Source organism: Neomonachus schauinslandi, chromosome 3, assembly GCF_002201575.2.
Source record: "Neomonachus schauinslandi chromosome 3, ASM220157v2, whole genome shotgun sequence".
NCBI lineage: Eukaryota > Metazoa > Chordata > Mammalia > Carnivora > Phocidae > Neomonachus > Neomonachus schauinslandi.
The window spans coordinates 74,400,863-74,419,456 of record NC_058405.1 but is presented as its reverse complement, the minus strand read 5'-3'; the positions used below and the strand labels follow the sequence as shown (position 1 = coordinate 74,419,456).

Below are 18,594 nucleotides of genomic sequence, written 5' to 3'. Positions count from 1 at the left end.
AAAAGATAAAAGGCATCCAATTCAGAAAGGAAGAAGTAAAATTGTTTCTCTTTGCAGATGATACGATCTTATACATAGACTATCCTAAAGACTCCACCAAAAAACTATTAGAGTAGGTGGATTCAGTTAAGTTGCAGGATGCAAATCAACATACAAAAATCATTTGCATTTTTAAAAATATTTATTCATTTTAGAAAGAGAGCACAAGCAGGAGGGGCAGAAGGAGAGAGAATCTCAAGCAGACTCCATGCTGAGCAGGGAGCTCGATGTGGGGCTTGATCTCATGACCTGAACTGAAACCAATAGACGCTTAACCAATTGTGCCACCCACATGCCCCAAGAAATCATTTGCATTTCTGTGCACTAACAACAAAGCATCTACAAAGAAATTAACAAAATAATCTCATTTATTTATTTATTTATTTAAAGATATTTATTTATTGGAGAGAGAGAGCGCATGAGTCAGGGGCAGAGGCAGAGGGAGAAGCGGGCTCCTTGTTTGGGACTCCATCCCAGGATCCGGGGATCATGACCTGAGCTGAAGGCAGGCACTTAACCAACTGAGCCACCCAGGTGTCCCAAAGCAATCTCATTTAAAATAGCATCAAAAACAGTAAACTGCTTAGGGGTAAATTTAATGTGAAGATTTGTACAATGAAAATTCTTAAGACTTCAATGAAAGAAAGAAGACATAAATAAATGGAAAGATATCCCATGTTGGTTAAATGGAAGAATTAATATTGTTAAAATGTTCATACTGCCCAAGCAATCTACAGATTTAATACAATCTCTATCAAAATTCTAGTGACATTTTTCAAAAAAATAGAGAAAATAATCCTAAAATGTGTATGGAACCACAAAAAACCCCAAACAGCAATGCAGTCCTGAGAAAGAATGACAGAAATGGCATCACCCTTTCTGATTTCAGTCTACACTACAAGCTCAGTTTTACTGTGTACAGTACTGGTATAAAAATAGACACGTAGACCAATGGAACAAAATTGAGAGTCCAGAAATAAACTCTTGCATATACTAATATGTGACTAGTATTTGACTAATAATACAAATATGTCACCTAATATTTGACAAGGGAGCCAAGAATGCTCCTTAGAGTGACTAAGAGGTCAAGAACCAGTTAGATATCCGCTCCTGTAATTCAGAAGGGGAATGATACGGACAAAGGGTGGCAGTAAGGCTGGAGAGCAGGGGTTTGATAACTGACTAGGTAGGTGAAGTGAAGAGGAAAATAAAATAATTTCCTGACTGGGCAAATGGTGAACCACAGAATTTGGCAAGGTGTGAAGGTCTGAGGACCAGGGCTGAGGGTGAAAATGGGGATAGGACAGTGGTTTAGAATCTCCAGGCATGGAAGCAGATCCCTCTGGATTCTTGCATCCTTTCACTTCACCTGCTTTCTTTGGTAGTCTAGAGTTTGCAGGAGAGGGGAAGCTCTCAGAGCTTTCACAGGTATAAATTTTCTAATTGGCCTTAGGTGTCCATCACTTTAACCTCTTATTCACCAGATATTTTAAAATTTATTTTTCACATTTTATTTTGGAGATAAATCTTCTGAAGTAATTTTTTTTAACTTTGTATTTATTTATTTATTTATTTATTTATTTATTTATTTATTTAAGATAGAGGGAGAGAAAGAAACAGCATGAGAGGGGAGAAGGTCAGAGGGAGAAGCAGGCTCCCTGCTGAACTGGGAACCCGATGTGGGACTCAGTCCCAGGATTCCGGGATCATGACTTGAGCCGAAGACAGTCACTTAACCAACTGAGCCACCCAGGCCCCTCTTCTGAAGTAATTTTATCTTAGACTTTCTACATATAACTGTCAGTATAGATCTGTTCTGAGAAATACAATGTGGAAATACAAGCCAAAGAACATTTCCAAGTTTCTGTAAACATCAGTTTAAATACTTTTGCTTTTAATTCATCTTAAAGAAATCAAACATTAGAATCCAAGTTAACTCTGAGGCTGTGGCTAATATGTTTTTGGAAAACTGGGTTACTAGGATGAAATAGCTTATGCTTATGTGTTGGTAGCTCTTTATAGGTCTATTTCATATCTAGATCACTGCTTCAGACTCAGAATAGATTTATAATTATAAAGTTGGCCTTCATGCAGGTATTCTCATTCTTTGAAGTCAAATTTATAAAGTATATATATATACTTTCATCCTAGGAGTTTATAATAGTAGGAATGAAGACAGAAGTTATCCATAGAGTCACCAAGCTAGGCTTGCAAGTGCAGTGATGTGTAGTATGAGAAAATTTGTCATTTCAATGGTCCATGCTATACCTGCTCTGCAGTCGTAAAAATATATTCACTTTTCATTATGAGCAGATAACGGTCTTCTCACAATCGATCTTTTCTCCAGATGTCTATTCAAGAACAATTTTAATAGGTGTTTAATTACAAAAATTTTATCAGCTGACATGTTACATGATACAGATTATTTCACAAAATGTTATGAACTGTTTTGTATGACGTGTCATTTAGAAGTATTTAGCTCTTTAAAGGTGTAAAAGATCGATTTATTAGTAGTAGCAAAGCTTATCTAACATGTAGGAGATGTTAAGAGTTTATTAGAATCGAAATTTGTACCTCTCATTTTATGAACTGATTGGAAATTGGTTTTCCCCACTACCTTTACATTTTGTGATTAATCTAGTTCTCTTGGCTTCAAGTCATTCAAAGTATCTAATTTGTTAAATCATAGCTTTTATATACAATTTAAATATTTTTACTTCTTTGCTATTTTTTGGCTTATTGTAATTAAAAGATCGTAGATCTGTGAATGCCTCAAGTAAAACTTGAAACTTCAAGTAGTCTTTTGTTTTAGTCCTCTTTTTGTTTGTTTATATGACAACAGCAGCTTTAAATGAAAAGTTTCTGATAGCTTGTTATCCATGCATTGCCAGATAAATTGTTAGAAAGGAGTTTGAATCTGTGTGTGTGTGTTAATGATAAGCAAAAACAATCTGTATATTAACTCGTGTAAGTAGAGATGTTCATTTACATATGACCCCTTTATTGCTGTGGTGAAAATGCCTAAGAGTATTTTACCTGGAAGCAATTTGTAAAAGAGTTGGTAGTCCCACTTCTGGAACAGAGCCAGTGTAGCATATGGTGGAAGATGCTTTCTGGAATCAAACTGCCTGGGTTTGAGGTTCTGGTTAGCTGCGCTCTAGCCTTGTGACCAGGGATTCTCTCTTTCCTTTTATGTAAAATGGGATAATGATAATGTGTTGTGATGTCATTATTAAATAATGCTTGCACATAAAGGACAATCTGTGTCATAAACTATATAAACTACGTAACTGATACTTTTTTTTCATGAGCCACCTATAAAATTCTTCTCATGACTACCTGAATTAAAACAGTACTGTGTGTAGTCAGTAACTTAATTGTCCTAAAAATGATTTTCTTCTTCCTCTGTGTGTATGTATTTATACACCCATAGATTTAGGTATATATCTGTATATTTCTATGTATATGTGTGGATATATAAGTGTACATATGTATGTATATGTACTTATGTACACATATTTACATACGTATTTTGAAAGGTACTTATGTATATGTACATAAATATTTCTGCAGAGAAAGCAGGTGGCCATGCTATCTATACATAACTACATACGTGTAAAATACATATTTTGTATAAATAATTCCAGTGCATGTGTGGCATGGACTTTAATTGTAATTTATCTTAAATGCTTAATGTATAGTACTTGGCTATGGAAAGTGCTTGGTACATATTATCATATTCTTCTATGAATCCCATTCCTTCTCTGCCTGCCAGGAAGTTGCATTTATTGAATATTCACTTGTGGAGAAATGGGCTTTCTGGTATTTTGGAAAGTTGGAGGCAAAGGTATGTAGTTCCCACTCCTGGGACATGACTCTGCTTCCTCCCCTCCGAAAACACAGAACTTGCTTCAAGAACTAGGGAAACACAGGACTTACAAGTACTAATAGAGTAATTTTTTACAGAATGGAATGAAAATGTCAAATGTAACAGGTTAATGTTAATATTGCTGCAGGACTTAAGCTTCTCTAATCTGGCATGACCCTGCCTTGTGAGGAGAGACTCGCTGGCAACTGATGCCCTCCCCTTCACCCTTCATCCGCTCTGAAATAGACTGCATATATTATTATTTTATGTGGCCCTCTGTTTCTGATAAGATGTTACATATTTACCTAATTACAATGAGACTCTGTCCAGTTCTACCTTATGTGTAATTGGTGTTGGAGCAGTGGGTGGAAGGAAACAGGGAAGAGGCAGGTTTCTTCTTGCCAGTTTTTAACTCCTGTGAAGCGCTGAGCCTGTATTTAGGACTGTGCTTAGGTGAGGTGAGTTTATCACTCCCTAATTCCACTCCTGTTTATATATTGAAAATAGCAAAATTTTAGTTTGGGCACTTGTTATTCGACTTTTAGATTTTTGACAAGAGCTTCCTAATTACCCTTCTTGCCTCCAGTCTTGATTCTTCCAGTGTGTGCTAATGCATGATCTTTCTGTAAGTTGAGTCTAGTCAGATCTTAAATTTTATTGTTTAACACTGTCAAATATCTATATAATTCTATTGAAATTTTCATAAATTGTATTTATCTTTGGCATATACCAAATTTAACTCTTCGCCCACTGTAATTTTTTCCCCAGACTTTTAGGAAATCCTATTTTTGTATTTGAGTAGGGGTGTTCCATTTAACTGGTTGTTTCTTGGTTTTTGTACGTAGAATTGAGTTGAAAATACTGCTTAGTACATGGCATACTATCATTGTCAATCTGTGCAGGGCCCTGTATTTTTCTTTATTTTTCATTCTCTCATCTTTGCCCCATTCTCTTTTCCCGTTATAATCAGCTTCCATTCTTATTTTTTCGGTATATAGCCTTTCAGCCCATATTCCAATCTAAAGATCTTTATAACATACTTGTTTTATTCCTGAAAATATTGTTTGTGTATGGTTATAAGTTTTCATGTAAAAAACTCTGGTATAAATCTCATTCTTTTTTTAAAATTTTGTTTCTACTAAGCTATACATGGATCCAGTTCATTGCTTTTTACCATATATTCTCAATATGTGCATATACCATGTGTTACTTATCTGTTCCCATTGATGCACACATAGTATACGTCTATTTGCTTCCAGAACTGTGTCACTTTTTGCAGCTATATGAAACCTTTCCTGTGGTACATAATCAGGAGAGGAATTGCTGGTGTAGGAAATACACGTACTTAGTATCTATTCCAGATTGCATTCTAAAATGTTTGTGCTAGTTTATACTCTTCGTAATAATAGTACGTGAGGGATACACTTCCTTTATATTTTCACCAGTTTAAATGAGAACCATTAAATAATGTTAAATATTAGTCTTTAAAGAAACTGGAAATAAAAACAATGCAAGAGTGAGAGGATAGATGCATATTCATTTAAATAGAAAAACTTTTGTGGCCAGAGTTTTCTTTATAAATTCAGGTTTAACACTTTGTTGCTAATGATAGAATAAAGACTCTGCATGTGAGAAAGCTGTAATGTAAAGACTTCAGATCCCATCCAGTTTATTTGTTCAACAATGAGCATTCATAACATTCTTTTCAATTATAGAGTATTGTTGACAGGGTAGAATGTAGATTAAGGGAGATAAAGACATTTTTAGGGTGTTTTAATAACATCAATCTTGAATACTTATTGATAATAATACTTGGAGTATAATATATGAGCATTTAAGAAACGTTTGGGTATATTCACATGCCTCATGTAATACTACTTTTAAGAAAAAAATATTTGGGGTCAAATAGAAATAAATTAGTGGATATGTGAAATAGCAGGAAAGACCAACCATTTGGGAGAAAAATACTATGCATTAATTTCTGGTTTTAATGTTGCTTATTTCTTCGACCGTGAATATTAAGGAGAAGAAAAATGATTATAGGTGACTAATGTCAAGATATAATTCTTGAAGTCAAGATGCAATGAAAATAATAACTTTACTCTTTGTAGAGTTGGGTTCAGAAAAATGACGCTGTGGGAAGATGATTTAAGAGAGATGGATGAGTAGTAATCTGTTTCTAAGCAAAAAGCCAAGCCCCAAGTGTGGTTTTGGTGTAGACAGGAACTTTCCTAGGTTTGACATCACAGGGGCTGCCTGTCCTGTTTACTGTTTTGAGTTTACTATTTCAGGAATTGCTTAGTAGTTGAGTATGACTGCCCAGGAACTAGAGTGAGCTGAGTTGCACGCAAAAGAAGGTGGCTACAATCTCAGTAATTAGTTTGTTTGCATATTTTAGTGAAATCATGAGCAAATTGTAGCCAGGAATTAGACTCATACAAGGAATGACTAGGGATACAAAGAGCAATATTATGGGTATTGTTATTAGACATAATATTAGACAAATTGTTATTCAACATAGATGGCTATTAACAATTCAGAAATTTAAACCAGCATAGAAGACAGAAAAGCATGAGAGCATGCAGATTTAGCCTGACAGTCTTTAGTTCTGGCCATTTAGATCTTTTCCATGGGTCCTGCCTGGGTAGAAGCTGTCTCATTCTCTAGGATCATCTTCTGGAGGATTCTTAGGAATCCTCAATTTGAGGTCCCTGGCTGGGACTGTCTTCCAGTAATTTGAGGATGTGTTATGTCACTGTAATTGAGAGCTGTGCATCCAAGGAGTTTTACTGCTGTTTTAGTTGTCAGCAGAATATGCCAAGGTCATTTCCATGGGGGTTCAAGTGCAATCTTCCCCTAACAATGCTGCAAAAATAGCCAGTCACCTAATCTGAGGGCATGTAGAGCTGAGTAAGTATCTAGCAAGGGAAGATAGATTGAACAGCTCTGGAAAATTATTATGTTAACCAAATTATTTATGGGAGAGAACGGCTCCTGTATTGACATATATGTAATACACAATTAATTTATAAGGATTTGGTCAATGATTACCCACGGAGTTAGAATGTATTGTGAACAGTGAGGACTTTAACCAACCTGCAGGATTCCTTGATTTCTACCATCAAATGTGCTATGCCTGTTCCTGATTGACAAGGATATTAAAACCTAGAAACAAAAATCAAATTGAAACAGTTATTGTACCAGTTTTTCTATAAGAACACGAGTCTGCCTCTTCTCAACTTGAAGTATATAAATCATTAAACATATATATCTACATGAATATATTTTATTTGCATTTAATCTATAAAGACCGAACTTTTGATTTGTCAAATAAATCAATTTGGAGAGAACAGAGTTTTCAAAATAGGAAATCCAAAGATACATTAAGTCTAAAAGACATCAGTTTTATTATTTTGATTTTGGGACCTAAGTCAAGAAGAATTTTAAATGATAATAATGCCTGAGCCTTAGTCATGGTATCCAAAGGTAAAAAGTAGTTCCAAGTAATATTTGAAAATACTATAGCAATAGGAATAATAATTATTAGGACCATTAATCTTTTTAAATAAGTAGATTTTATTAAAAATGGTTTAAAATATGGCTTAGGCCCAGTGATATATATTTAAGAGCGTTCTTGCCCAAAGTGGAAATGTTAAGATCATTAAAAATACCTAAGGTATCACACTAAAGAGAGTTAGGTGGTTGAGTTCACATCTCTGTAGCATTTGGCCAGGCCAGCTTGTTGTCTTGCACAATCATTAAGATTCCATGCTGTAGTCTAGCATCCTCCTAGACATTTTCCCTGCAGTAACCATCAAATGGCAGCACACATTGACGGTTGTTTATGATCTGCTTCCAAATTATTGCATAATAAAGATAATAACATCTTCAATTTAACACATTAGACTTTCTGTAATTTACAATTTTTACTATATAACTAAACACAGTGATTAGTTCAGCTGTTTATTTCTTTTTTTCCCCCTAAAGCATGACTTCTTTTCCCTAAAGCACAAAGGAAGCAGTGCACTGATTCATATTCTGGCTCAAGCTCCTTGATCTGGCCAACTACTCCATAATGTTTTCCTGTCATTGCTGCTGACAATATAATTCTCCAGAACAGAGTCTTAAACTCCAAACCACATCTATTGACACTGTAATCAGTACTTCAGATTTTATGTAGTGCAGTTACACTAGAACTTCTAGCTTCCAAAACTGCTGTTGAGAAGTCCACAGGTATCCTGATTACTGATACTTTTATAAAATTTAGTTTTATTGAGTTGTAATTCACATATAGCATTGTGTAAGTTTAAGGTGTACAACTTGTTGACTGATAAATTTATATATTGCAATATAATTACCACTGTAGTGTAGTTAAAATTTCTATCATGTCACATAATTATTATTTCTTTTTTTGGTGGGAAAAATTAAGATCTGGTCTCTTAGTAACTTTGAAGTTTATAATACAGTGGTGTTGTCTATAATCACTATGTTGTTCATAGAGTCTCCAGGAAGTTTTTATCTACTGGTTGCACGTTTGTACCCTTAAATAATGTCTCCCCAGTGCGCCCAGCCCCTGGTAACCACCATTCTACTTTCTGTTTTTATGAGTTCTGGGAGTCCACATGTAAGTGATATCGTACAGTATTTGTCTTTCTCTGATTTATCTCACTTAGCTTAATGTCCTCAGTTTCATCCATGTTGTCACAAATGGCAGGGTTTCCTTCTTTCTCATGGCTTGAATTCTACCACCTTTGCCCTTACTTTTAGTTTATGACCTAATCATTTACTGATCCTTTCTAAGTGACCCATTACCTATCTCCACTGGAAGCATGTAAAATCTCATCTCCATTTTTCTGATATGTCTAAACATTGTGTCTTGATGTGTGTCTGTTTTTAGCTATTTGTGATGGGAACTCGTTGGACTCAGTTTTATAAATCCTGTCATTCAGTTTAGGAAGTTTCCTTGAATTACGTTGTAAATTTTCTTTCTCCCTTTTCTCTGTTCTTTCTTTCTAGAACTCCTAATTATTTGTATATTGGATTTCATGGACTGGTTGTCTAATTTTTCTGTTTTTCTTTCACATTTCTCTTTATTGTTCTATTTTCTAGAATCTCTTCAACTTTATTTTCCATCCAACCAATTCTACTTCCAGAGGTATCTTGTACTCTCAGTTCTCTGCTTTTGGAGGATTTCTCTCCATTTTCCATCTGTATGAGTTTATATCTTTAAAATATTTTTTTTTAAAGATTTTATTTATTTATTTGACAGAGAGAGACACGAGAGAGGGAACACAAGCAGGGGGAGTGGGAGAGGGAGAAGCAGGCTTCCTGTGGAACAGGGAACGCAATGCGGGGCTCGATCCCAGGACCCTGGGATCATGACCTGAGTGGAAGGCAGCCGCCCAACAACTGAGCCACCCAGGCGCCCCAAAATATTTCTTTACCGTAGTTTTAATAGGGCTTTAGGAGGGAGGTGAAATTTCCTATGTGTATTCAGTACGCTATTTTACCAAAACACGGCTCATTTTTTTTAACTACTCCTTTACAGCCATTTTATATTATTGACTTAATCTTCCTGTCAAAGGCAAGTGTTCTTCGTGGTTCATCCTCCTCTTTTTGGTCTTTTCACATAACATATTTTCCCTCAGCTTTATTATTTTTTAATGTAATATTTTCTTCTCATACTTGCATGTTTTTTACTCTCCCTGAAGTGAGGCACATCACATAAACTCTATACCCCTCTTTGGAGACAGCTGACATAGAAGACCCCCTCCCATCTTACCTCTGCCTATTCCTAAAATCACATCCATCCTCAGAGCTGTCAGCATGTTTCATGCTGTTAAACTGCTACTGCTACTCTCTGCTATTCTCTGAGCATGTCACACCTTCCCTGTGCTTCTGTATTTTTGTACATGCTGTTCCTGCTTTCTGGGATTTCTGCTCTAACTACTGATTTCTCTCCCCAGCTCCTCCCTCCTTTCCTGACAGACTTCTGAAGTCTTAAGAATCTCTGCTTAGGTAGTCTCTTTCTGAAGATTTCTTTCATCTTGCTTCAATCCTTCAAGCTATAGTTGATCATCCCCTCTATTTATAGCACGTAGAACACTATATTGCAATTATTTATTTATACAGCTTGACTACTTCAACTGGATCATGACTGAAACTCAGGAACAAATCCTTTCCCTCTCCAATGTGCCTTTTTACTATGACTGTGTAGACGGATATATAAATAAATGTGCTCTGTAAACCACAAAGCACTATTATATTATCATGGTAATTATATTCGGTGATTTTCAAGAGGAGGTTGCCTTTCTGATAATCAAACATCTTCAGTTTTTTTATTCTACCATTTCACCTTTCTTTCTCATCATTTACTTTTATATAATATAAGATATAAAATTACTTGGGATGGGGGAGAGGACTATCTGCAGATGAGAATTTTTCAGTTCATTGAGAAGACATTTACATTATAGAAACTTGGCCATTTATAAATAAGAGAAATTCAGGGTCATTGTTAAGGAGGTAAATGGATAAGCCTTTGATTTAATTTATTTTCTTTCCCAGCACTCTCTTTCTCCTTAGAGTGCTCAGATCTAAGATGCTATCCTCAAATAGTACATATAACAATTTCTTACACTCCTAGGTTAACCAGTACCATGCATGTGAAAGGGTCTAATAGACTTATTCTGATGCTGACTTCATTTTATTTATGTATGTTTATATGTATGTATTTATTTATTTTAAAGATTTATTTATTTATTTTGAGGGAGGGAGAGAGAGGAGGGAGGGGCAGAGGGAGAGGGAGAGAGAATCTCAAGTGGACTCCCTGCTGAGTGTGCAGCCCTACTCAGGGCTCGGTCTCTTGACCCTGCGATCAGGACTGGAGCCAAAACCAAGAGTCGGTCGCTCAACGGACTGAGCCACCCAAGTGCCCCTAGACTTCATTTTATCTTTTGTGTCACCCTCTTTAACTCCGTTTTTTAAGTCTTTCAGAAATCATTCAGACTTAGTGAACATTAAGTATAGATACACTTAGTGTATTTTTAAAATAATGAGTACTTTACTAGAAAATATAGTATAAAGCTGAATGTTGTAAAACAGATCTTTTTTCTGAAAAATAATGTTGGAATTGGGATTTTTTTCCCACAGCTAAGGGTTTGGTGTAAATATGTTGTGAAAACAAAGATAAAGCTATGTAAGTTTTAATAATTTAAGATGATAAAGTATTAAATGAACTTAAATGAATTGATTTTATAAGGAGTTACTCATTTATTCAACCAAATCTTCTTTCACTCTATTCAGATCTTGAATTCTACCACCTTTGCCCTTACTTTTAGTTTATGACCTAATTTCCAACATCAGGAAAATATGAAAGCCATCAAGATGAGAACTCTCGCTAAAAATATTTCTCCTTCTAACCCTATCTAATTTTTCCCCAGCATTTCAGTTTTTGCTCTCTAAATTTTTACCTCTCTCTCTCATATCAGCAACTCCTTTTCTCTGGGTTCTTCGTGTCAGTACTTAACCTATTCAAGTCTTTTCCATCTTAAAAAAATAATAATAATAATTCTTTAACCTTGTGTATTACTCCAGCTACCAACGTCCTTTTCCCCTTCACATACCTACACTCACTGTCTTAGTTTGCTTATGCCCCATTCATTCCTCAGCCTTCTGCTGTACACATTCTGCCAATATATCACTCCCAACTATTTTTGCCTCGTCTACTGTCTGGTGACTTCATCATTGCTAAATGCAGTGGACACATCTCCGTCCTCACCTTACTAGCTTTCTTTGAAGCTTGTGATACTATTTACTATTCTGCCCTTTTTCAAAATCTTTTTTTTTTTTTTTTTTTTTGGCAGTCCTCTTTGGTGTCACTTTACTCTCATGGCTTTAGTTACTGTATATATGCTGATTATAGTAAATCGGTGTCTTCAGCTTTCTCTTGAGCTTTAGCTGTGTTTATTCAGCTTGACATTTTTACTTAGGTGTCTCGTATGTACTGCAGACTCAACCTGCACAGAATAGAACTATCATCTTTTTGTTCCCTCAGATCTTTTTCTCCTGCTGTTTTTTATTTCAGTCAGTAATATTGCCGTTAACCTATTGCCAGGGCAGAAATCATTTCTTTGACTCCTCCTCCTTCTGCCCAGTCACCAGGTGCTACTGGTTCTGCCTTACTTCGCTCCACTCCAGTCTGTCTACCCCATATGGCAACCACCATTCTGCAGCTACCACCATCATCTCTCAACTGAGTAATTTTTTTTTTTAAAAGATTTTATTTATTTATTCATGAGAGACAGAAAGAGACAGAGAGGCAGAGGGAGAAGCAGGCTCCCAAGGAGCAGGGAGCCCAATGCGGGACTCGATCCCAGGACGCTGGGATCATGACCGGAGCCGAAGGCAGACGCTTAACCATCTGAGCCACCCAGGCGCCCTCAACTGAGTAATTTTAACACTGTTTACTTTTAACTTCTTTTAACGGGAGCTTCTCTGCCTCCTGCTCTTATTTACTCCCCCTAAGCATTCAAAAGGCAGCCAAAGTTGTTTTTTTCAAATATAATATAATTGATATTTTCTCTTTTTTTTTAAGATTTTATTTATTTGTTTGAGGGAGAGAGAGAGAAAGCACAAGCAGGGGGAGTGGGAGAGGGAGAAGCAGACTGTCCGCTGAGCAGGGAGCCTGATGTGGGGCTCGATCCCAGGACCCTGGGATCATGACCTGAGCTGAAGGCAGACGCTTAACTGACTGAGCCACCCAGGCATCCCTAATTGGTATTTTCTTTTTTTTTTTTCCCCTAAAGGTTTTTTTTTTTTTAATTTATTTTTTTATTCTTATGTTAATCCCCATACATTTACATCATTAGTTTTAGATGTAGTGTTCCATGATTCATTGTTTGTGCATAACACCCAGTGCTCCATGCAGAATGTGCCCTCCTCAATACCCACCACCAGGCTAACCCATCCTCCCACCCCCTGGTATTTTCTTATTAAAGAAATCTTAAATGGAGTGCTTCCTGTTATTCTTGGAGTAAAAAGACTTTTATGTTGTGGTTCCTAATTACTGCCATCAGCCTTATCCCCCATTTTTTACTGTGTCTTTTCACCCTCAAATGGTTTTCTCTCACTTCATTTGTCTTCACATGGTGTTTCCCCCTTAACTCATCCCCCCCCCCCCCCCGCCCATACACACACACCAGCAGTTCTTGAAGTCTGATCTGGGAACTGCTAGTTACCCCACACACACACACACACAATTCTTTCAGAGGGCCCATAAGGTCGACACTATTTTCATAGTACTGCTATGATATTACAGTTGACCCTTAAATAACGTGGGGTTTTGGGGTGGGTGCCGATAGCGCACCACTATCACTACAGTCTAAAATTCACATATAACTTTTACTTCCCCAAGAACTTAACTACTAATAGCCTTACAGATAAACAGTAGATTAATATATATATTTTTAAACATTTTATTTATTTATTTGAGAGAGAGAGAAAGCATGAGAGGGTCAGAGGGAGAAGTAGACTCCCCGCTGAGCAGGGAGCCCGATGCGGGGCTTGATCCTGGGACTCCAGAATCATGACCTGAGCCAGAGGCAGTCGTTTAACCAACTGAGCCACCCAGGCACCCAATACCTATTTACATGTGTTATATACTGTATTCTTACAATAAAGTAAGTTTGAAAACAAGTGTTAAGAAAATCATAAAATACACTTATAGTACTGTATTGTATTTATCAAAAAAAAAATCTCTGTGTAAGTGGACAATGCAGTACAAACCCATGTTGCTCACGGGTCATCGGCATTTCCTTTTCTCACTGTCTCATGAATGTACAGTGGGTTTTTTCCAAACGTGTCATAACCTGATGATATCATTGCTCTGGTGGCTAATAGATATATGCTTTTGCATTCCATGTTTTTAAAAGTTCCATTTTAAAAATCTAATAGGGTAAATAGTGATAGATATAACAAAAACTCTTGAGAGTCTTCAATAATATCCAAGAGAGTAAAGGGGTCCTGAGTCAAAAATTTTGAGAATTATTGTTTAGGCCTCATTTGAATAGTGCTTCTTTTGAGAATTTTTTGCTTAGGTCCTCTACCAGAGTAACCATTGAGTAACCTCTGTGGTTTGCACTTGCCCTGTCATAGTACTTATCATCCTGTATTGTGGTATGTTAGTTATTTATCTGTCTAGGCCAGTAGACACAGAAAGCTCCATAGAAGAAGGAACTTGCTGTATCCCCAGTACTGAGCACAGGTCTGAATACATATAAGTGCTCAATAAACACATGTTGAGTGACTCTCTTCGGAGGTATTGGGGGATATGAGGACTATAACTTGTTTGAAATTATCACCATTTTGTACTTTAGTGATACATTCATTTCTTAATTTTTTGACCCTAATTTTTTTGACCCATCAATATCTGAAAGGGTTTTAGAAAGCAAGTTGTGTATGTGTGCGTGCCGAGTGTACAGTACACACACACACACACACAAACATACACATGCATATATAGAAAGGAAATGTATACATATTAGAACAGGAAGAACCTATTTCTGAATCTTTGTCTTCCCAAACCATGGAGCCTTGGACAAGTCTTTATTACTTGGAGTCTAACTTTCCTCATCAAATAATGGGATTGAACTAGATTATATAAAACCTTTTTCCTATATGATACTATGTGATTACATGTGAAAGGTGTCAAAAGATATTAAGTATGTGATTTATGTATTATATTTTATTAAAAATGCACATAAATTTAGTTTTATCCAAATATTAAAATAACTTTGTTTTTACAGGAAAGATGATAAAGACTATGCTTTAAAACAAATAGAAGGAACTGGGATCTCTATGTCGGCATGTAGAGAAATAGCAGTAAGTGAAGTTCTTTTTATAATCATTATTATCAATTGACTTCTGAGTGTCAACTATGTAGGTCTCTGAATTGTATTTGCCACATATACACATTAATTGAAAGTTGGTAAATATTTTTCATATTGACGATCTATAGAAAAACATATTTGTTTCCTAAGAGAAATAAAGGTGGCATGTAGTTCTAGCAGAAATAACTGTAAAAATTCATTTATTTGGGAGTAAGTCAATCTTAGTTGTTTATATAAATGTATATTTTTCCAATAAATGTCACTAAATATTAAGGGTGCAGTAATTCTTGTTATTTCATTGGGTACAATAAAAGTAAATTTGTATGCATCTGTGTGTTCATTAAAATTAATATTTCTATTTTAATAAGATGAGATTGATGTCATTACTTATGTGAACTTAAAATGAGATTGTGTTACTGATTTTCCTTTTTATCTGTCTGTTCATTTGAATATGTAAAAATACGTGCTGTTTTCTTTTGGAAGCATAGCTTTCCATATGGTATTAGAATCTCATTTTGATTCCAAAAGAAAATATTCATGTTAATGCATTACTAAATAATTATTCACACATTTAAACTGAGTATTACTTCCGTGAGATTTTACTTCAGTTTTTACTATTTTAACACTGTGGATCCAAATTTATCTTTTCTGGCTATAATCAAAATATTCTAGAATATATATTATAATCTTTGCTTTTGTCATTTTTAGCCCTTGTATCTACCTGGGTATATTAATTTAAATAATTTTACCCGTTTAACAGATTCTATACCACTGGGTTTTCAGTTATCAACCATTTGTTGTGTGTCATGTTGATGGGAACTAGAGTAGGTAAAAGTAAAGAAACAGAACAAGTGAGAGTCCCTGGCCTTAAATATTTACACACTGATGAGGAAAGACACTCATAAATCTTACAATAATAGTGTACTAAGCACAATGATAGAAGTATGGAGAATGAGAAAATTATCTACATGTAACCGAGAGAATCAAGGAAGGTTGCAGGTTTTGGAAGACACATAAGAATTACCTCCATGAGGGAAGAGTAGAGGTGAGGTGGAGGGCATTCTTTCTTAACCAAAGGTATGCCATGTTGGAAATTATATTTCAAGTAATTGATAGGTTTTTAATGTTCTTGAATCTAGAGGAAGGATATCTGTACCTTAACTATCAGTTCTTCAACATCTACAGTTCTACATATTCTAGTTAGGTTTAAAGAATTAAAATCCATTAAACTGTGGTTGGTGATGTTAGATGTCTTGATGGAGATTACCTTTGGAGGGGTCAGGGAGTGACGGAAGGGGGAGACAAGAGAACTTTCAGGATTCTAGTAATGTTCTGTTTTTTGATCTTGTTCTGGGTCTGGTTATATAGGTTTACTGTGTGAGAACTCACTGAGCTGTGAACTTACGGTTTGTGTGCTTTTCTCTGTTTATTAAACTTCAACAAAATGTTTTAAAAACAAACAACTCCATTCATTTTAGGAACAGACATTCTTCATGTATATGTTGATAACTGTAAATGCAGTTAAGCATAGAAAGAAATGCAAAAACTTATTTTTAATGTATTTGATTATGATTTTTCAACCTAAAGTGAGCAGAAATTTTTATTTTTTATGAAATTTACTAATTTTTCCTTTTTATGACTATTGATTTCTGTATCTGGCTGAAGAAATCTTTACGATTGTGAAGAAATTTTCCTGTGTTTTCTTCTAGAAGCTGTATATTTTTGGTTTTATTTTTTAGTTTATGTTATACTTAATTAATTTTTGTTTGTATCAGTGTGATGTAAGGTTTGAGCTTCTTTCCCACCTCACCCCATATGAATGTACAGTTGTTGTAACACCATTTTTTTAAAAAGATTCTTCCCCATTGAATTTGTTTGGCACCTTTGTAAAAACTTAAGTGACTGTGTAAGTATGGACTATTTCTGGACTCTATTCTGTTCCATCTTTTTGTCAATACTTATGCCAATATCAGGTCACTCTAGCTTTACAGCAAGATTTGAAGTGAGACTGTATACGGCCACCAGCCTTATTCTTCTGTTTCAGGATTTGGGGCTATTTTAGGTCCTTTGCATTATCATATAAATTTTTGAATCAGCTAGTCAATTTTTATTTCTAAAATATGCCTGCTGGAATTATAGTTTGACTCAATTCAGGAAATATTGACACATCCAAACCATAAATCTTTTAAAAAGATACACTTTCTATTTTTAAAGGTTTTCCTTAATTTTCTCTACAGTGTTTTATAGTTTTTAGTTGTAGAGGTTTTGCACACCTTCCATTAGATTCATTTCTAAGGACTTCATGTTTTCTGGCACTATTGGAAATGGGATTATTTTTAAAATTTTAATTTAAAATTTTATTTCCCATTTGTTTGCTTCTATACTTAGAAAAAGAACTTTTAAAAGAAAAAATAGAACTTTAAAAATATTGTACATTTTAGATATATATGTAAATTCACTGGTAAGCTTTAATATATGCAAATTTTCTGCATAAATAATTATGTCATCTGCAATTTAGAATAGTTTTCCTTCTTTCCATCTTTTTATTTTTATTTCTTTTCTTATTGCACTGGCTCAGGCCTTTCATATAATGTTGAAGAGTAATGAGGATGGACATCTTTAACTTGTTCTGAATCTTGGGGAAAGTGTTTTCAGTGTTTCACCATTAGGTAAAATGCTAGCTATCGGGTTTTTTTAAATAGATGCCATCAGTCAGACTAAGGAAGTTCCTTCTATTTTATTCATAAGTGGTATCGAATTTTATCAGATGCTTTTTCACTACATGTACTAAAATGACCCTATAGTTCTCTTTTATTCTGTTACATTGGTAGGCTACATTGATTTTTTTTTTAAATTTTATTATGTTCTCTTAATCACCATACATTACAGCCTTAGTTTTTGATGTAGTGTTCCATGATTCATTGTTTGCGTATAACACCGAGTGCTCCATTGAATATGTGCCCTCTTTAATACCCATCACCAGGCTAACCCATCCCCCCACCCCCCTCCCCTCTAGAACCCTCAGTTTGTTTCTCGGAGTCCATAGTCTCTCATGGTTCCTCTCCCCCTCCAATTCTCCCACCTTCATTTTTCCCTTCCTACTATCTTCTTTTTTTTTTTTTAACATATAATGTATTATTTGTTTCAGAGGTACAGGTCTGTGATTCAACAGTCATAAACAATTCACAGCGCTCACCATAGAACATACCCTCCCCAATGTCTATCACCCAACCACCCCATCCCTCCCACACCCCACCACTCCAGCAATCCTGTTTGTTTCCTGAGATTAAAAATTCCTCATATCAGTGAGATAATATGATACACGTCTTTCTCTGATTGACTTATTTCGCTTAGCATAATACCCTCCAGTTCCATCCACGTCATTGCAAATAGCAAGGTTTCATTCCTTTTGATGGCTGCATAATATTCCATTGTGTATATATACGTATATATACACACACACACACACATACACACACACACATACCACATCTTCTTTATCCATTCAACTGTCGATGGACATCTTGGCTCTTTCCACAGTTTGGCTATTGTGGACATTGCTGCTATAAACATAGGGGTGCACGTACCCCTTCGGATTAGTACATTTGTATCTTTGGGGTAAATACCCAGTAGTGCAATTGCTGGGTCGTATGGTAGCTCTATTTTCAACTTTTTGAGGAACCTCCATACTGTTTTCCAGAGTGGCTGCACCAGCTTGCATTCTCACCAGCAGTGTAGGAGGGTTCCCCTTTCTCCACATCCCCACCAATATCTGTCGTTTCCTGACTTGTTAATTTTAGC

At 35.5% G+C, this 18,594-nt stretch overlaps 1 protein-coding gene across 2 annotated transcripts in view; it reads left to right on the top strand.

Moving 5' to 3' along the window:
• The window catches only part of CDK8 (cyclin dependent kinase 8), a 128,418-nt gene that overhangs the window by 45,139 nt on the left and 64,685 nt on the right, over nucleotides 1-18,594 (top strand). For both annotated transcript variants that reach the window (XM_021678244.2, XM_021678243.2), the window contains exon 2: nucleotides 14,710-14,785. In XM_021678244.2, coding sequence (XP_021533919.1) covers nucleotides 14,710-14,785 — 76 coding nt within the window. The remainder of the gene's footprint in view (nucleotides 1-14,709; nucleotides 14,786-18,594) is intronic.